The 21,846-nt window shown below is 38.5% G+C and overlaps 1 protein-coding gene across 1 annotated transcript in view; it reads left to right on the forward strand.

The window, feature by feature from the left end:
* LOC124168527 (dedicator of cytokinesis protein 9) overlaps positions 1-21,846 on the forward strand; it is a 141,147-nt gene that overhangs the window by 53,873 nt on the left and 65,428 nt on the right. The window contains exons 13-15 of the mRNA XM_046546855.1: positions 14,653-14,909; positions 15,860-16,182; positions 17,667-17,757. Of these exons, the coding sequence (XP_046402811.1) occupies positions 14,653-14,909; positions 15,860-16,182; positions 17,667-17,757 (671 nt within the window). The remainder of the gene's footprint in view (positions 1-14,652; positions 14,910-15,859; positions 16,183-17,666; positions 17,758-21,846) is intronic.

The raw sequence follows: 21,846 nt of genomic DNA on the forward strand, positions 1-21,846 counted from the left end.
TTTCTATGAAATAATTAGTAATGGTAACTTATTGAGTTGAGCTGGTTTAGATCTTCAGCTCTTGGTTCTAAATCTTACAATCTGAACATAACAAAAAAGATTTGATACTAAACAAAATTTGATCTAAACTGATTTATCTAAAACTAAATCTGATCTAAATTTGATTTGAAAACCTTTCTAGAGCCTAATCTGTATTACGTGATTTACAAGGAGTAATTCAAGTATCCAATCACTCATTATACGATTTGATTTAAAAAAAAAGATATTTTTCATAGTTTCATTAAAATTAGAAAAGGCCAATACACACCTCGGAAACTTGTTTTCGATTGTCTTAGGTGCCTATGAATGAGGAGGAGAACAATTGTTTCCCTCTTAACTTAATTGTTGGCTAGTTAACTCCCAGCCTCATACCAATCGATAATTGTGTAAGACAATCGAGAAACCATTCTGCCTGTCGGTGGGCGTCACCAGTGGCGAGTCGGGGGAACCAGAACGACTCATCCACTCAGGGAGAGGAAGGGGGCCTGCAAAAGCATGGCTGAGGGGCTGTGGTGTGGATATGGAGACTGTTGTCTGGGAACTCTGCCGTCCTCTACCATTTTTCTGCTCTGATGGCGGCTGGGTGGAAAATAGAACGTAGCCAATGGGAAGCGCTGCCCCTTCCACTTCTCCGTTCCCCTTCCCTTTTCCCCTCTGCTCCCCTCCATCCGGCCGGCCGGCGTTGCCAGCCTTGGGGATAACGGTACTTTAGGGGGCAGCAGAACCAGCGCTGTGCGATCTCCAAAGATTCGGCTTGGCGACACTGCTAGCTGGAGAGCGATGTGCACTGCACGGAGTTCGCAGAGAGACTGTGGGCTCTTGCACACTTTCTCCTGTCTCTCTCCTGTGATTGGCTAGAAGAGTGGGTGGGTTTCGAGCACCCTCAAGGTCAGCCGCCATCAGTTCGGAATAATGGTATAGCAGTGAGGCACTGGAGAGGTTACAGGCAAGGGGGAGCAAGGCACGAGCGTGTAAGATCTTGAAATTTTGTGCAGTCTTTTTTTCTTGGCAGAAACGGGTGAGCTAACAAGGAGAATACACGACCTTCACATCGCCGATCGCGCTCAAATTTTGCGAATCGGTAGTTTATGGGTTCAAATGTAATATGCCGAAGCGAGACGACGCACTTCTCGTAAAATTCCGAAAAAAAAGCAATTAAAAATCGTTAAAAATGAAAGTACGCTATATAAGCTGTTTTGAACGCCCATGTCAAACAATAGGGCGACAGCCCAGTTGATACGGTGTCCGACTGTGGAGGTGAAGGTAGCGAGATCGATGCACGCTCAGGGAACTTTTTTTTGTGTTAATTTCTAAGAATTTTATTGTTTAAATTTTTAAAGTTCGTTTTCTTATCTTCGTTACTACTATGGAATATATTTTTAAAAGAGTTTTTTAAAATATTTAAATCAGGAATGGATCAGCTTGGGATTAGGAACTGAGGATGAAGGGTGGATAGAAACCCGGCGTCGGCATTAGCCTGCTCTTAACGAAAGGCGCCAAGGGGACCACGGCTTAACGTCCCATCCGACGGACGGTGTACTGCACAACTAGTGTAATCCACATTACACGCAGGGATTGAATTTAGGAATGCCCCTTAATACTTTACCGAGATTTGGATGTGGAAGGCCAGTACACTGCCTCACCACTCCAGTTAATCCTTTATTTGCAATTTTCAGGATGGAACTCATCATAAAGACATGTAAAGCAAAGTGATTTGCGGCACCACGAACAAGCAGAAAAGGCTGATCTATCAGAATGTTGAACGCGTGGTTCGCAGCTAATATAATTTTTATCGATGAGCAGCTCCCAGCAATAGTGCCACGCACACATTAACTCATCCGTAGGAATATCCAAGGATAGAGTCTCTATGTTCAAAAGAAGTGTGTACCACTAACATATCAAAGCGATTAAACCAAAGGAAAATATCACTTGACATACTGTATCTTATGTACTATGGGGGAAAAAAGTATCCCGACAAAGTTTGTGCCGCCACTATCGCTCCGCGGGATAGTGGGTTCCTTTCCAGTGGGATGTTATTCTTTGGTCAGTGAGGGAAATTCAAACAAGGCAAACCATTTCTTATCTTCATCGTCCAAATACGCGACCGAGCGAATAGAGCATAGAGCGAATAGAGCATGACTGGCGATGAACTCCGTAGAATTTGAGGTGCATTGGACGGCATCATGTGCGCGCATTGGAAACGCTCCTCTGAATTTTCCTTCGCATATCTCATCGAAACGACAAAAATCACTATGGGCCATAGCAAGCTTTCCCTTAACGTAAACAAGGCAGTCAACGAGAATATTCGATGGGCCACGCATTTGAATGCAGGGCCATTTCATCTCAAATCAGGCAGATAGTGCAAAATCATGTCAGGTGACCATCACCGATTTCTCTGAAATTTATATATGTGAAAGCAGTATCCTTATGATGAATAATGATGCCTTTATTTCAGCTAAGAACTGAACCGTCATAAAGTTACCGTCCTTTGAACATTGCAGTGTCAGGCCTCAGAGTAAAAACTGAAAAATCACATAAATGCTGATTACTAAGGAACCATGGCCCGTAAAGCAGTGGTTATTATTTCATTTTAAAGAGAATTCATTTATGCACATTCTGGCATAACTTGCAAGTCATTTGAAGCAATAATAAACAAATAGGACTTGTTTAAACAATAAAAATTTGTCATTATTTAACAATTTATTACTAAAAAAGGCCACCTTTTATTTTCTTTAAAATTTATCAGTGGGTAGTTCAAATGTTCTGCTTTCATTCAAAAAAATAAAAAAAGGTAGTATTTTTATACTTTTTGTTTTAAGGAATGTCAAAGTTAGGCATGTTTTCGACTCTTATACACCAAGATTGCATACCTTCAAGGGAAAAAAAAATGAAATTTCATTCTTCTTAGCATTCATAATTGTGAAAAGTTCATATCTGAATGATTGGTTACATCTATTGAGTGAAAGCAAGTTCAATCTTGTTTACTTCCATGGCATCCAAAGTGTGCAAACACCCACTGCTACTGGCTGGAAACGATGAATGAGTCGCAATTTGCACAGAATATTTTTCAATGGCACTTCACATAAGTCTTCTACTTTGGCCATGTGGATCATTTTGATGGACCATGTGGATGCATAAACGAGACACTAATGTCATTCTCTTCTAAAGACACTGCAGTGATTTTAAAAATTCACCAGGTTTTTCGGAAACACACAAGGAAGTCATTCATGGTGAGATTTTGAGTACTGTACGTCTTTATATCTGGATTTGTTAGTGTCACAGCCTGTTTGATTGTGTGGATTACAGAGCGAGCGATAGTTGTCCCGTGTCTGTTAACTACCAACACATGAAACTGTTGATGCCATGTACAGGTGCTCCTTTCACCCAAACATTTTATTGTCTACATAGGGTGGTTTCCTATTATTGTTTATTGCCTAAATCGAAAGATTATTACTCCTGGAGTACATATTTCATGCTTTTAGATTTTTAAATGATGATATCTGTTTTTTGCCATTAAATGAAAAGTGAAAATTTTCACGCGTACGAAAACACAATGGTTAAGTATGAATGCTGCGAAAAGCCCGTGTGACCTCTGGCTGCTTGCTGCCGAGCATGGCGTTAGCATAGAGTTCCCTTATAGCTTGGTTTAAATAAGGATTATCAATACCCTATCAAACAAATGAAACTCTCTGACCAAAGGCAATTTTAATAGGTGATTGTTAAGTGATGTTTCCCGGAGCTCTGTGCCTCATGTATACATTGTTAATCTCAGATGATGTAAAACTCCTATCTACTCGTATAGCATCTAGGTCCCTGTAACGTCACTTGGAGTGGACAGTTTCATGTGTTGGTAGTTAACAGACACGGGACAACTATCGCTCGCTCTGTAATCCACACAATCAAACAGGCTGTGACACTAACAAATCCAGATATAAAGACGTACAGTACTCAAAATCTCACCATGAATGACTTCCTTGTGTGTTTCCGAAAAACCTGGTGAATTTTTAAAATCACTGCAGTGTCTTTAGAAGAGAATGACATTAGTGTCTCGTTTATGCATCCACATGGTCCATCAAAATGATCCACATGGCCAAAGTAGAAGACTTATGTGAAGTGCCATTGAAAAATATTCTGTGCAAATTGCGACTCATTCATCGTTTCCAGCCAGTAGCAGTGGGTGTTTGCACACTTTGGATGCCATGGAAGTAAACAAGATTGAACTTGCTTTCACTCAATAGATGTAACCAATCATTCAGATATGAACTTTTCACAATTATGAATGCTAAGAAGAATGAAATTTCATTTTTTTTTCCCTTGAAGGTATGCAATCTTGGTGTATAAGAGTCGAAAACATGCCTAACTTTGACATTCCTTAAAACAAAAAGTATAAAAATACTACCTTTTTTTTATTTTTTTGAATGAAAGCAGAACATTTGAACTACCCACTGATAAATTTTAAAGAAAATAAAAGGTGGCCTTTTTTAGTAATAAATTGTTAAATAATGACAAATTTTTATTGTTTAAACAAGTCCTATTTGTTTATTATTGCTTCAAATGACTTGCAAGTTATGCCAGAATGTGCATAAATGAATTCTCTTTAAAATGAAATAATAACCACTGCTTTACGGGCCATGGTTCCTTAGTAATCAGCATTTATGTGATTTTTCAGTTTTTACTCTGAGGCCTGACACTGCAATGTTCAAGGGGCGGTAACCTTATGACGGTTCAGTTCTGAGCAGAGGTAAAGTCATCGTTATTCATCATAAGGATACTGCTTTCACATATATAAATTTCAGAGAAATCGGTGATGGTCACCTGACACCCCTCTGCCTGATTTGAGATGAAATCCCCCTGCAGTTGGTTTTGAAGAAGTTTTAGCTTTTCCGGAAGGACGGCCGTGCACATTGCCAGAACGCGTCGGAGAAGACCTCCACCTGAGAAGTGACCGGCTAGCTCCTAGGTTTACAACCGGAGATGTTGATGCTGACAATAATACATTAAACTGCTGCTGAGATTTCGAATTTAATAAAAGGAGAGACATTGTCCCAAGTGAAGTGTGAATTCATTGGAGTATATTTTTCGTCCACATTAATTTAGATATTTTATTTGACCCTTATCTATTGTCAAAAGTAATTTGACACCAAAATAGCATGCAGTTTTAATTTTACAAAATTGGTTTCCCAATACATTAAAAAGAAAGTGAGGTATCAAACGGCAGAAAATAAAGTTGTTTTGCCACTGGCTAGGAAAAAATAATATGTTAATTTTGTTTTGCGATTTATGGAATTTAACTCGAAAAATTGTGTATCTATTAAATTTGTAGCAATCATGTGCATATCATTGAGGAAATTTTCAATCGCAATTGACGCACTAAAACCTTTTAAAGTGATAATTGTCTAAGGCGTATTTTTCGCGCTGATTCCGAATCTGTGCTTAGATTCTTTCTATCACATTTAGTTTCTTTAGGACAGCTTAATGTATATTTTTGCTTTTACGAAAGTAGTAATTTAATTCATTTATGTATCGTGAGAAAGTGAGTGTGTATGAGAAAGTGTAAATAAAACTTTCCTGCCAAAACATGTTGTCCTACGATGCCATGCGTTCCTATTCTGTCAAGCTATGTTTAAAATTGTACTATCTTATCGTTTTGTTCAAAGCAATGCTGCCTCAGCTGCAACTTCACATCAGCATGTGACCAGCTGTAGGAGCGAGAAGATGTTTGATTTCTCTGAAGATAGTAGAAGATAGACTTTTGTTGCTCGCAAGAAATTACAGCTTATTACAACGTAATCGCTGAGAAGTGGCTTAGCTTTATTCAGAATTTAGGCATAGATAGTGCGTGAACCATCCTAATGACTTTTATTACGTATACGGTGAAATTACTTTTAAGGCTCAAAGGTGGAAAATTACTCCCTTTTTCAGACAGGGCTATAAACTTTATTTTGACTGCCTGTTGGGTGGCCAAGATAAAGAATGGGATCCCCATGTGTTTTGTGGCACCAATGTAGAGCTTCTTACTGGTTGGTCGAAGGGAAAACGTCGTAAGGAATTTGCCGTCCCCATAATTTGGCAGATCATTGTTCAGACTGTTATTTTTGTTGAAAAAATGAAAGGAATTACAACGAAGTCAAAACACACTGTAAAAAATCCAGACAGCTTTGAATCAGCGATACTACTGTTCCCTCACTCCGAAAAGTTACAAGTGCCGAAACCAATGGAGTATGTTAATCCTAGAAAATATTCAGAAAGTAATCAAGAACATGATAATGAAGGATTCGGACACTCGAAGGACCCAAATTTTGGACCGAGTAAATCTGCTGTACCTCATTTTATGACGCAAGAGGATTTAAATGATCTACTTCACGATTTAAATTTTATCCTGAAAGCATGGTAAAATATTAGGATCACGATTTAAGGGTTGAAAATTGTTGGATCCAAATTCAAAACTTTTGATGTCCCGCTCTCGCCATGACGAATTTGATTTGGTTTCTTCACCAAAACAGATTTACTTTTTGCAATGATGTTCTCTCTGTTATGGATACTCTTAATTTCGAATTAAACGCAGATGATTAGCGTTTGCTCATTTATTCCTCCTACGTTATTTTAAAGGCTAATGTCTTACATAATGGCAATGAGCTCCCATCAATACTGTTAACTCATGAAACTGAAATGAGAGAATCTTACGAGAATATATGCAGTTACTTTTAGAAAAAAATCACTACCAAAAATATACATGGAAAATTTGTGGCCACTTAAAGTAATTGCAATGTTACTAGGATTACAGCTTGGCTATACGAAATGTTTTGCTTCATCTGCGAATGGGATATCAGGGACAGAAAAAATTTTTGCTTGAAAACAATGTGTCCGGAACGTAAAGAACTCGTCCCTGGATCCAAAAATGTCCTTTTTCAGCCTTTGGTTGATCCAAAAAAATATTCTTTTTCCTCCTCCTATTAAATAAGGACTTTTTTTAATTTTGTTGAAGCCATGGACAAATATGGTGCTGGTTTTACTTACTTGAAGCAAAAAGTCGTTCAATTAAGTGAGATCAAATAAGGAATATGTATTGAGCCATAGATTAGGAATTGAAGGATACAGAATTTCAATAGCAAGTGAGATCAATGGAGAAAAGCGCGTGGAACGCATTTAAAAATGTATCGGGACATTTTTTAGCAAATATCATGGCAGAAAATTAGCATGATCTGGTGGCTATGTTAATATAATTAAATCGTACCAAAATATGGGCTGCAATATGAATTTTAAAATCTATTTTCTCGACTCAAACCCTGCCTTTTTTCCACCAGACCTAAGCGCTTTAAGAGATGAACAAAGAGAGGGTTTCGAACAAGATATTTTACATTTGGAAAAATAGAACCAAGGAAATTTCAGCAACATGTTATCAGATTACTGATTGATACTGAATAGGAACTTACCAGATGCTAAATATATAAGAAAATCCTACGAAAGTACCTATTTTTCACATTTTTAAAATCACGATTTATTTGCTTAATATTCTTGAACCCGTATTTAGTTCGGTTGTCCTAAAAAAAAGTAGACGTGATAGAAAATATCTGAGCCGAGATTTGGAAATAGGACGAAAAGCACCTCAAGGATCATCCAACAACATCTCTAGGTTAGAAAAAAGTTTTTTGTTGATCAGTGTATTTAGGGTAATTCCTGATGCTCAAAATCGCTCCTCGCCATTGCTGCCTTGCAGATTACGTCTAGCGAATATTTATCCCGTAAATTTTCAGAGACGAGAAAATGAGGAAGTGGAGATGGGCTTTCAGTGAATTTTATTACGAGTGCCGGAGTAGGAGCGAAGAAGGAAAGGAAATGAGGGTTAGAGTGAGATAGCGGGTAAAAGTAAGGCTCTATTCCTAGGGATATCAAATGCGCCATCATTGTAGAGAGGAGTACGAAATAGTTCGAGCCTCGGTTCGAGGCAGGCAAATTCACCGTCACGACCTTGGTGGCTGAAAAAAGACCGTATTTGAATTTCCCTCGTCTCTTTCCAAGGATTATATACTGTAAGAAAGGGAACCCATTCTCCTGCGAAGCGATGGTGGCGGCACAAACTTTGTTGGGATACTTTTTTCCCCCATAGTACATTCACTCCAAGATGGCTCTCTGCCTAACAGTCTACTATTTATCTCTCCTCACCATAGTATCAAATCAGCAAAAAAAATCAAAACAAAAACAAACATGCTCACAGACAAATAAAACACAACAAATAAACTCAAAAACAGAAAACAAACCAAACACATACAAAAGTGATTCCGGTCATAAATACACATACATCACCCCTTTCCGCTCATGCCCGTTGGCCGCGAAAAAGGGAAAAAATTTGCAAAACTTTCCCCAATTATTCTTCTTCCCAATTAAACTTCGATTCTTCTATTACAGGTTAATCAAGTACCCACATAACATTATATGTTTCCGGGAAAATTATTGAACATGCATGTTTGCTTCGAAGCTCGCTGGCACGAGACACTTTTTCGTAAATGTAAATGACGTGTGTTTTCCTTCAAAAATTATGGACAGTCGTTGCAGTTGTGGAAAAAACGCCTTTTCTGCTTGTTCGTGGTGCCGCAAATCACTTTGCTTTACATGTCTTTATGATGAGTTCCATCCTGAAAATTGCAAGTAAAGGATTAACTGGAGTGGTGAGGCAGTGTACTGGCCTTCCACATCCAAATCTCGGTAAAGTATTAAGGGGCATTCCTAAATTCAATCCCTGCGTGTAATGTGGATTACACTAGTTGTGCAGTACACCGTCCGTCGGATGGGACGTTAAGCCGTGGTCCCCTTGGCGCCTTTCGTTAAGAGCAGGCTAATGCCGACGCCGGGTTTCTATCCACCCTTCATCCTCAGTTCCTAATCCCAAGCTGATCCATTCCTGATTTAAATATTTTAAAAAACTCTTTTAAAAATATATTCCATAGTAGTAACGAAGATAAGAAAACGAACTTTAAAAATTTAAACAATAAAATTCTTAGAAATTAACACAAAAAAAAGTTCCCTGAGCGTGCATCGATCTCGCTACCTTCACCTCCACAGTCGGACACCGTATCAACTGGGCTGTCGCCCTATTGTTTGACATGGGCGTTCAAAACAGCTTATATAGCGTACTTTCATTTTTAACGATTTTTAATTGCTTTTTTTTCGGAATTTTACGAGAAGTGCGTCGTCTCGCTTCGGCATATTACATTTGAACCCATAAACTACCGATTCGCAAAATTTGAGCTCGATCGGCGATGCGAAGGTCGTGTATTCCCCTTGTAAGTGATTTATGCAGTTTGAGTTTGCAGTCTGTCACATCTTGCGAGGGTGTAATGCTAATAACACTGGCCTTCATTTTTCCGATTCTACCATTTTTTTCAAGTTCTGTTGATGGAGTACCATTTATTGATATGTGCTGAAACCGAAAACTGTCTTATTTTTTCTAAGTTGAATGAAATTTTTTTAAAATTCGCCATCTGTCAATTTCTAACATGCCATGTATGGAAGGAAATCAAAAATATAAGGTGCACTATTACATATATGTGTACCAACGAGTAAAATACAACGTAATGTGCACATACTTACATTTTCTAATTTTTTCATGTAGTCCTTATTACTTTCATCATTGGATATATCAGTGGAAATTATGAACGTAAATACTATTATGCTAATTCAATTAGCTTCTTCCTCTCTTCTTAGTGAACGGAGGCAATAAGCTCATGACCTGTTTTGTGCAAGGAAATGAAAATTGTATTGAATCTCATAGGACATCAAGAAGGGCAAACAAGAAATATGCTGTTCTAGTGAAAACTTCTCATCGCTGGAGCTGGCAAGAAGGAGAGGGGAGGGGGGAGGGGAGAGACTCTTCAAAAGAAACCATGACTGAACGACTGAATGTTGTGGGGTGCCAGAGGCTTGTAGTCACATAGAGGAGGGATACTTTAAGAGGAGTGGACTGATGGGTAGGGGACTTTGGCAAATGTGCGACCTAGTTACTATTCTACGGTGCTGAGGTTCTCCCGATGGTAGTTCCATCTCTTGGCAAAGATTCACACTATGTGCCCATCATGGTTAGCCTGAAGAAATAACCATCACAAGCATTCCGATATTTGCTGTTTAGGTATCACTCTTCAATAATGTAATTTACAGATCAATGTCTGGCTTTATGGAATGAGTAACAGTAAGAGGCTTTTTTGGGAAAAATTTCACTTCTGCATTCCACTCATCCAACATCAAGTACATATATGCTAACATGGCATTAAAATTTCTATGTTGTACAAATATCATTATTTTCTCTGAATACTGTAACGGTTCAAACCGCGAGAGCCGCCCGCTCGCCTCCCGTCCGATATCTCCCCGAACATGTGATAGTTAATTCTCCACTTCCCCAAAATATAAAATTGCCCCTACTGAGACTTACCGTTTCAGGGCTTAAAATCAAGTCCCCCAATTGAACGTGCCTGCACGCACACTCACTTACAAAAGGATTAGAGGAACTCGTGGCAATAGCAAGAAAAAGTAAATTCAATGACATCCCTTTCACAACTGATTTTAATAAATGAAATACCATTGGTTCAAAAGTTTACACAGAAACCAAAATATTCCCCAAACACAAATGATAAATCCCTTTCCAAAATACATCGGCGTCACCTCCAACATGAAATTTGCACATTCGTCTTCTCCTTCAAAATCACAATCTCCCTTTATCAATGAATATTATTTAAAAAAAATGATATTTCCCAATAACAAAATATATCCATGCACTTTGGCTAATGAACAACGTGAATAGTGTGAAATCAGACTCACAAAAATTACGTGCAATGCAAGTATGAAATTAGGCGTTAGTCTGTTCAAATGGCCACCCGTCTTGAATTCGGGCTCAATGATACGCCAAGTAACCACTAACGTTCAGAGATAATGCTCAAGCTCCTCCACGTGCCGCACTTAACACATTCAATGCGGATGATATTTTCACCGAAACCTCCAGTGACGGATGGGTGATTTTCCTTCATAACGGTGGTCTTGGAAATAATACAACAGAATTTTCAATTTTTTTTGTTTCTATTTTAAGCAATTTGTAAAAAACCCTAATGACATACATGTATGCCACCCGTCACCAGTAATTGACAATTCACGCAACCCGCATTACACACATGCAATTTTCCTTGTATGAAGGAGTGAACTTTTCACATTTCCGTTTATAATACTTCTCCTACCATTGATTCCTTAGGTTAATGACGGAAATATCTTGGAATTAGTCTTTACGTGTATTTTTTTTTGTTTCAACGGCCGTAGATTTAATTTTTTCAAGTCACAGAAGTAGAACACACAATGAACGGCAAGAAAAATATAAATTTATGGGATAAACATTTTTTTAAATCTATGTTACCTCACAGTTATTGCAAAATTGAAACATTTCAATAAAAATTCTCACAAATGTTTATGATATATTTGAAAGCAAGGCCTTAGATAGAGCCCTGGTTGACCTTCAAATTCTGGGCAAATTGCAGTCACTGTCCGACGGATGCCTTCACGATCAGCGGAGAAATGAAGAGCATGCATCATTCCTATAAACCTATCACGGCACATTTTCTCCCGAATATCGGTACTCACACTAATTCTGACCTCCAATCGTTAGAAATCGTATTAACCCTAATTGCGCCCATGTGGAGAAGAAGGCCCAGCCAAGTTTCCAGTTCTCCCTGTCCAACAGCTTCCAATCCATTATGCCCTTAGTGAAGGCCCTTGGTGAAGGATTTCGGAGGAAAATGCTTTCTGCATTTTTCTCCGTCTATGAGAGGATTATTTCAAAGAAAATATCATTTGCAAGTTGAAATAATCTCTAGGAGTGCCGCTGGTAGGGAGGGACTCCAACCTTGAGCCTTAAAAATTATCCAGCAAAATAGTACAATTTGTGTAATGGAGTATATTGATTAGCACCTTAGTTTTTATGAAAATTAAGACTGTATATGTACCTAAAACTAGAATGTATTAATGACCTACAAAATGAAAACACCATAATGATCAGAGGACAAGTAATTGATGCGGAGCGATGACTGAGAAAATATGCCGCAAAATTAGGAAAAAACTCAAATTATGTAAAAAACGTAATTTGCAATAATTATTTTAAAATTATTATTAAAGTATAAAATACGACCTTATGGACCGCATGGAAACATTTTGGAATAAAATACTAAGTTTTGAGACGGGAATACACGTTATTAACAAAAAGTAAGTCTGATAATAATTTTTGTCGTTGCACATAAGATATGAATAAATTGAAAAATAAGATAAAAATACTATTTCAAGGGAATAAACAATGGTTAAATGCCGTAATGCTTAAAATACCTCTCAGTCTATTTTTTCCGCAATTTCGTTTACAAAGCTAAGGAAACAAATAAACGAGTAAAAAAATACAGACCAATACTGTAGATAATGTAATGCAGTGTTGCATACGCCATTAATATGTTATTTTTTTATGAAAAGGAAGAAAATCTGCAACTAACCCAACACGTATGAATAACTCAGGAAATGAAAGAAAATCGAAATGAATAGAGGATTGGTGATTGGCCTAGGGAAACGAATGAGAAAATATGCCGTAAAAGTAGAAAAAAGACCCAAAAAAATCACCCAGGATAAACGTAATTTGCATTTATAAAAAATGTTCCTAGCAAAAGAAATTCAAATATAACATCATTAACTGAAGCACCGTACTAAGATCATTTTTTTATAATGTAGTGAGTATGAAACGGGGATAAATATCTTTAATAAAAAAGTTAGTCTAATCATAATTTTTGTGATAGCACATAAAATATGAATAAATTAAAAATGAAGGTAAAAAAACAAATAAAAAATAGTTATCCATATGTAAGACATGATTATGATATTTACGATAAGAATGATGAAAAAGAGACGAAGGAAATGAAAAGAAAAATCTCAACCTGCCAAATTGTTCCAAAAATAGCAGTAAAGTAAACAAAAAAACACTACAAATGAAGGAACGCGTAGAACTAGAAACGGACACTTCTGCAATGGTGTAAGGTCACTCCCGAACTGCGGGAGGGTGAAAAAGTAACGCTAGGCACGCTCGGAGCACCCTAGTGACCAGCGGAAAAGCGTACTCCCGAAGACATACATTTATGTCATCCGCCTGAGTGGAAAAGCTCTCATGACATATATATATGTCATCCGCACTGAATGTGTTAAGTCTTGCAGGGCCGTGACTAAGACCAGTCAACAGCGAATTCACTAGGGCCTTTTTATGGAGAGTACACTAGGGACTTTCGGAGGGGGGAACAATCTGGATTCAAAGGACCTTTTTGGGCTTTGGGAAATTCCAAGCTTACGTCCTTTTTCAGATGTCCTCGCCACCCCTGACCAGCTGTCCTCGTGCATGCCACCTCCTCGTGCCGTAGCCTTGCTGCCGCCGCTTATCACTGCACGCCACTATTAGACTTCTTCTTTCGTGACAGAGCGTAGGAGAGAGAGAGAGCGAGACCTCTCGTCTCTCCCTTTGATAACCTATTTATTTCCCACAACCACCCCCACAACACCAACGCCCTCTTTTTCCAAACTGAGAGGCGGGTTTTCAAACACGTTCCGGGAGAGAACCACAACGTCGCCTCTCCCGGAAATCCACTCCCACACTATTTCACTTGAATTCACATTCATAAAAAAAAGTATATTCTACATTTAACAAAAAAATAAACCCTTCACACAGATTTGGTGCAGAACTCTGTTAAAAAAAAAATGCTAAAAATGTGAGCGTGCACGCAGACGTGACCCCCCCAGCCCCAACAGCAGATGTTTTAAATTGACGCGTCCGGACCGCACCGCTACAATACATCATACGATGGTATTCAAAGTAGCTTTCACTATTAATTCTGATTTTAAAATAATGCAGAATAACTCTGACTTCTTCGTCAATTCCATATATGGAGTAGATGTATCTAAGGGAATATCAATGAACTTTTTCCTTCCCTTTCTCCTTGTTACTTCCAAGCTGTTGTTATGCACCTGTTAATACAAAATTGTAAATGAACTCCAATGATGTCACTACTAGATGCACAATGACCTACCTTGTGCCAGTTGTATGGTATCATGTATAACCCATGCTTGTGCTGCAACAGGAGGCATGCACAGTAGCTTTAACTCGCACACCCTTTCACATGCTAGTGGTGTACAATCCCGTCCACTGGCGAAGGCGTTAGTGCTCTCATGTGAGGCCACCTTTTTACTGGTGTGCATTTCTTAGTCCACCATATTGATCAATCGTGCTTGTTGTTTCCTATAAGTGTGTATGAATTCTCAATTTTCTGTAATCTGAGACTGCTGAAGTATTCTGATTACACATTTTAGTTTTTGTTGGCATGCAGTAATCTCCCAATCATCCATGCATCAGTTTCATCCCCTTTCAATGTGTTCTTCGGTCTTTGTAAAAAATATAATCGGATGCAAAAACAGCAAGGTAGAACAAAATGATGGATGTCAGACTGAAAACGTGCACCCCTGGCTTTGCCTGACAAAGGTGGGAGGAATAGCTTACGCCTTCTCAAGGAAGATCCCTTGCTTGCAAACCTTGATGTGTGTGTCTACCTCTTTCTCTTTCAGATTCGCTGAGTTGTTCGATGGTCCCGTTGAAGCCCTTCCCATCGCCCCCCACCCACCCTGCCTCCGTGGAAGTCATGGAGTTTGATCCATCCACCCCTTCGCTCTCGCTCCATCCGCACACGTCATTTCTGCACAATGCGTACATCTCACCAAAGTCCCTTCGATTTGAGGCACAGCGTACTTTTGCTCGAGCAAGGAATATATCCTGCACGGTCGAAATTCGTGACAGTGATAAGGAGGGAGCGCTACCACTGAAGGTAAACGACCCTTTTTGGCCATTGTAGGTTACATTTTATTTTTCATTGCCATTAAGTTTGTGTCCTGAAGAATTGCACATACTCTGGTGATTTATTTGTTTTCTAATACCTATGTAACTGTATCCTCAGCAAAAATATGAAGCCATGATGCTATGAACTATATAGTATTTTACTCTTTGTTAGTGATGAATATTTGATCTCAGTACAATGGTTACTTGATTGAAAATGTAAAATTGGCATAGTGAAATGATACTAACGATGTATTTGTAAATTAAAAGCTAATTGGAATTTTTGGGCAAAATTTACTTCTACAATGTTAAAATTCCAACAAATCAAGTCCGAAACAACTCTTATATACTCTGATGAATTTTTATATGTCACATCCCTCATTGCAACAAATATTTGAATCACAAGTTATGCTCCCACCACCTCATGTGACAGTCATGCTGGTGACTTATCTGTTATCTGTTGTGGATTATTTAAATATAGGGTCTTTTGAGAATCTTGTAATTGGAGTCGAGTTGAGTTAAAGGAAAAAAAACTTAGTGACTCAAACATTAGCAAAACACGAGTTAATAATGACCGAGGTAGAAAAAGGAAAATCACATAAAATATGTTAGATTATTTTGGACTGTAAATAAGTATGGCTGAAATAAGTGCCGCTAAATTTAATCATTCAGTTGGAGTTTATCCATGAGGAAAGTACCATCTTATATGAAAGCTTTCTAAAAATGTTTAAATTTTTAAGAGGAAATATGAATCAATTTACATATATTTTATAGCCTGCAATCATTGATTTCATAGAGATACTATAATGATAAGGCAGTGTGTGCTCATGTCCATGTTCTCGTTTTTCCCAGCCAAGGATTTCTCTTTTGCACTTTTTTGAGAGTCTTGGGCTGCTTTGAATTCAGATTCAGTTAAATTTTGTGCTTTTGATTTGCTGGCAGTGTATATATGGCCGCCCGTCTTGCCAGCGTAATTCGTCACTGTGGACGGCAAGAGTGACTTGCCCTGTCGTCCACCATTCCACCAATCCCATTTGGTACGAGGAGGTGAAGGTGAGGCTGCCAGTGTGCCTCCAGCCCTCCCACCATGTCCTCTTCACATTCCATCACGTGCCGTGCGAGGCGCCCCGACGGAGGGTCTCGGAAGGTGGTGAGGCCAGCGACAGGACGTCCATTGCCTCGTCCATCTCCTCCTTTGACGGCAGCATTGTCCCGGTGGGGAATTGCGTTGGGTACTCTTGGATCCCTTTGAGTGCTGCATATGGGTGAGCTGATCTGTCTAATTTCATTGGACAGAGTCCCCTAGATTGCCTCTCATTAACTACAAATAGATTAGTCGCAGCTCACCATTGTGTGACTCATCAAAAATGGCAGACCATATTGAAGCATGTATAGGTGTCGATATGTGAGGACTTTGTGTACTTTCAGTTTTCGATTTGAGCGTAAAGAAAAATGAGCAATATGTCTGCAAGAAACATTTCTATTAACTGAATATGTAAATGAGTTTTCTATGTATTTCCATGTTCTTGCTTCAAATGTTAGTGTTATGGTTCTTATAGGCTCCAAAAAATATCTCAATTCTCTTTGAATGACCTATGGTCTTCATATGTTCAATAAACCTTAAAAGTTATTGATTTCTGCCCATTTTCCCTAAATTCTTTTGGAGGCATTTAGCCTAACAATGGCAGACACTGCCATTCTCATAGTGGAAGCGTGTAAAACTACTTTACTTGGTCACGGAGTAGTTTTGAGAGTGCTATCTGGAGGTCTCTGTCATTGGAGGACCTAGTCTACCCTCAATTTCATTCGTTCCATAACAGCAAAAACTGATACAAATTTAATTTTTCTTTTATTAATCTACAAATGGAGAGAGTGCAAAGCTATTTCATTGGAAGTTGCACCCTGTTAAGTAATGTCATTCACCTTGAGAAATTTTTAGATATTGTTTGTTTTAGGAGATGGGACGTTTAAATTTTGACAAGGTAAAATGTTTTAAAAGATTAAGAGGACTGAAAACTTGAATCCTCCAAGTACCTAGCAAAAATATGAATACCCATACACATTTTTACACTAACTGTGAAACAATAGTTTCATTAACATTTCAATGAGAGCTGTTATTAAAGATGAATATGAATAGCAATACCTGCAGTTTCTGGATCAGTAATAACCAGGATCACAAGCTGGACAATGGAATAGATGGGAAGGAAGAGAACAGGTTCCATTGATAGAATATCAGAGACAGAATATCAGGGACAATGGTCACCCATTGTCCCTGATATTTCCCTGATGTGTGTCCACCCCTATAAAACCTGGAAATTGGAAAATTTTTAACCTTGAAATCCTGGAATAATGCATGATATGTGAAAATTGACTCGTGTGGACACCATGCCACATTTACAATTTTTTCATTGAAATTTTAATATAAGTGTTTCATGCCAGGTCCTCTGTATGCATGTTGCTACCAAACACCAAGATTGCATTCACCAACTGTGTAAGATACCATGTTATGTCTCACCAACTATGATTGATAGTTGGTGAGACATAACATGGATGAGATACCGTGGTGGTGTTATATGGTAGGGGATGTCTGAAACCTAAATCCTTGCGTTAACTTTGGATATCTGGCGTTCAATATGTGTGGACGTAATCATAAATTAAGAGTGGTGTGGATCAAGAGTTTGCAGTATGATGTGATTGGGTGCATGGAGATGATGAGCTATTCTTTCCTTCTCTCTCGTCCTTCTCTCAGGGTTGAAGAGCATTGCCTGCCGGTCGCGACCTCTCTGCCCCCTGCCTACCTCTCTCTGCCACAAACCACTAACACAACTACTGCTACCACGGTGAGTCATGAGATCACTTCATATTGTACATTTCACATTAGCTTTCATTTTGCATCCTGGATCAAGATGACTTCCAAGCATCACCCATAGGTACTGTGAGCGATATTCTATCAAAATTAAGTCTCAGATCTGACATTGGTCAGTAGGGAACTTGTTCTAATCATAGAAATGAGAATGGTTAGATGCCAGTGGGAATTGGCAAACAATGAGTCGATTTCAAGAGGCTTCTGAAAGCTTCTACTGGTATCCCTTGCTTAACACATTCAGCACGGAGTGCGGAGCAGCTGCTGGTCGGACTTTCTCCGCCTCTGCACGTGACTAATATCCTCTTCCGAGACTTCCTATCATGTGCATGGCCTTCAGCAAGCTTCCCTCTTTTGGCCCGTGTTCGCTGTTTGTAAATAGCATAATTTGAACAGAAGTTATGGCACAAAAAACCTCTCTCTATTTTTCTTTCTTATTTTATCAACCAATTCTGACGACATTCATGAAAATCAGGCCCACATTGAATGTGTGAACACAAATATTTTTTGCCCCTGGTTTTGCTATCACACAGCTGAATCTCAAGATTGCTCTCTGTACGTTCAAGCAATCCTCTCATTTTACCTCAACCAAGGAACTTGCCAAAATTCTTATGTCATCTCTTCAGGCGCATAGCGGAGGCAAAGAAGAATAAAATTCGATATGTTCGTGAAGTGCTGTAATTGACTCTGCTGAAGATAAGAATCACTTGGATTTTCAATTGCTGTGCCACATCAACTGTGTTGTTGCTCATGGATGTAAAGTAGCACTTAGAAGAGTCAGCCCAAAGTGCAAATAATACTTAGTTTTAAGGTTTTCGCAGCGAATTATAATAGTGCAAATAATACTGCCTGACTTACACATGTCACTCAGCAAGAAATTTGTTAAGCATGACATTATCCAGGAACATATCAAGTGAAGGATACCTGTATATGTATTGAAGAAGTTTGCGAATTTCAATGTAAACCATATGGAGAACAAAATACAGCTCAGAACAGTGGGGGTTTCTAAAGGATTTTCAGGGAATTTGAAGAAGCATTCGGAGATGATGAGAAACCTCTAAGAATCTCATTCAAATGAATGCTCCAGGCAACCACGCAATGTGATCAAGATTTCTCTTCTATGCAATGGATGGGAAGAAGGCAAGTACTAAGAGGATAGATCAAGAAGGATGAGGGGAAGAAGTGCAGTAAGGTAAAAAAAAACTACATATCTTGGGAGAGATAGGGAGAAATGGAGGGTTGCAGCGTACAAATCTTAGGATTGCAATTCCATGATTGAATGAAGAGGTTTTCGACAGTATTGTGGAGGTTTTTGCAGCAGTTTTTTTTGGAGAGGATACAAAAATCGAAAGTTCTTTGAAAATTCCTTGGAAATTTCTTTCAGCAATCCTAAAGGTTTTCAAAGTAAGCGTTGCAGCAAAGTTTTCAAATTTACAAAACCTTAATAGGCACCTACATTAAGTTGTCGGGAGGATTTGAATTGAAATATTCATCTATATCCGCAAGCTGCCAAAAAAGGCATGTGGTATGTGGTGTTAGGATACTGGTTGTTTGCATTTGAAAAGATAGTTCAAATGTTCAAACGAGTTTATGATTAGCATTTATTAAAGTCCTTTATGATTCAGGGGAAAATGAATTCCCAAATCTATCTGTTCAGCTAAATATCTCTTTTAATTTTTTGCTTCTGTTGGGCCTGGAAGTACAGTGGTGTTGTTCGTGTTATTCATTATGATGTCCTCCCTGTCACTCTTAAAGACATCCGTTCTCAATCGCTCAAGCAATCCAAGCCCTGTGCACAGCCTCCGAGTCTCTCGTGGCTCCCTACCTAATTTGCTTAGCATCCGAGTAAAGCTGTTCAAACTATTGAAATTACGTTAAAGATTACATTTTTAATGAAAAGGTATTTAAAAATGGAGCAACTTTGCTTGATGGGCATCTTGACCGCCATCTGTTATAACCACAATGCACTTGCGGGAGTAAGCTGCAGTACAAAATGTTTACAACAGATGGCGGTCACAATGCCGATCATGCAAAATATTTCTATATTTAAATAAATTTTCATTATAAATATAATTTTACCCAAAGAATATGTATTGTTACAGTAATTATTTAATCAAGCCCCTGTGAGCCAACTTCTTTACACGAGGCTTTGTTTGCACTACAGGTTTACGTGTCAAATGGTTGCATTTTTATTGAAATTCACTGCTCTACTACTGTAAGTGTAGTAGAATCTTAGTCGCAATTTTTTTGTGAGATATTTATATGTGTATAAAGAACATTCTGTAAAATTTTCACATGTTTACATTCATTCCCCTGTTAGATATTGACCTGCAAAAATCGACACTAAAAGGCTTTTGGCATTGGTTGACAAGCTCAAGAAAAAAATGGAGTGCATTCTCAGTGCTAAAACTTATACTGCAAGTAGTTTTTTGAGTACATATTCAACTGAGAAATAACATTTTATTATTGAGTCTTATTTCATTCATAAACATTTATGCCATTAAAAAGTTAGCATTGGCAAATTTTTCCTGAGTTTTTGCGGAAAGATTTTGACTGACTGTCTTTGATGATGAAAAATTTTTAAAAACGGTTTCCAAAAGTTCTCTTCATGATAAATACAGTGCAACGTCGATATAACGACACCCCACGGTGTACTAATAAACACTCGCTATAGCGAATTGTCGCTTTACCGGAGGTGGAGCAAATAATAGCCAATATACCTGTTACGAACAGACGTACAGGAACAGGAGTGGTGCGGCGACAGATAAACATCTATCCGATAAACGTAAGCATAAATCTAGACGAAAGGCGATGTTTTTTTGGATCACTAAATTTCCTTACTCAAACAATGATTAACTATTGAAACAATTTATAAGCGCCGCACAGAATAAAAATCATGGAAAGCATTGTTTCGTCAATCATTATGCCAATGCACGTCCGACGAAGCCATTTTTCTATGCACTTAATTAGTTCATTTACGTGATCATTCTATTATTTTGGTATTTTCCACTGAAAATTCAAAAATTAATTGATAAAACTGTATCGCGGTTTTTTAATGCCTCAAATGTTTCCATTGGTGTATGTTTATTGTTTCTGTACGTTATGCGGCAGTGAAGTGAAATAACGCATTACATTTGTTTCTACAGGCGAAAACAGTGGAAGGTTGTATAACGTTCCCGCCTTGGAAGACTTTTTCTATCAAATAATGTAATACCTACATAATCTACGGTAAAAAGTTTGCTAAGCTTGAAAAATGATGTGATTAAAATTGCCATTGTTGAAAAAAAGTTTCTTTTTGAGTGTTACGCTCGCGAAGTATTTGAAGTAATACACCGAGATTACCACGGCACTGCAAACGAGAGTTAGTTGTTCTGCGAGTTCTTCCAGCGGCCACCAGGGGATGCTCGGCTACCACATGACAAAAGAGAGCGCCAGTACGACTCCGACCACTGACGCGAATAGTTCACCCTTGTAAATCCGCAACGGAGAATAAATACGTCCGGGCAATTCACGCTGAGTATCATTGCTTCGTACATCCTACATCATCGCTAAGGTGCACTACCTACCTTTAGAGGCATCATTGCAAGAGATACCTCATACTGCAAGGGTTTTGTCGAGGAGTTGTATGTAAAAAAGTTCCGTTTCATCTATGTTATATGACGCGGGGAATACTTCTAAAGATACTTACGATCGGAGTACTTTCTTCCACGACTTTGGGTGTACACCGCAGGCATCACCAGCAATTATGAGGGGAGATAACGCTTTGGTGCTTCGCATTAGTATAATCAACTTTCTGCACTCTTGAAATTCTCGATTCGCAATCTATCCCTGAAATGTTCCGCTTTAGGCTTGGGCGTAGCCCCTTTCTCAGAAGTTCCCGCAGATTGGAATGGGCAAAACCACCCGAACAAAGCTCCTTATAACTATTCATCGTCCGCATTCCTTGGGCGCTTCTGTGTTTTTATAATTTTGCAGAGCGAATAGGAAGATAAATTAATTTCGACACTCTCATATTACTCCTTTATTTTTATACTCTCACTTAGACGTGTTTGGTGTTTTTTTGGCC

Source organism: Ischnura elegans, chromosome 11, assembly GCF_921293095.1.
Source record: "Ischnura elegans chromosome 11, ioIscEleg1.1, whole genome shotgun sequence".
NCBI lineage: Eukaryota > Metazoa > Arthropoda > Insecta > Odonata > Coenagrionidae > Ischnura > Ischnura elegans.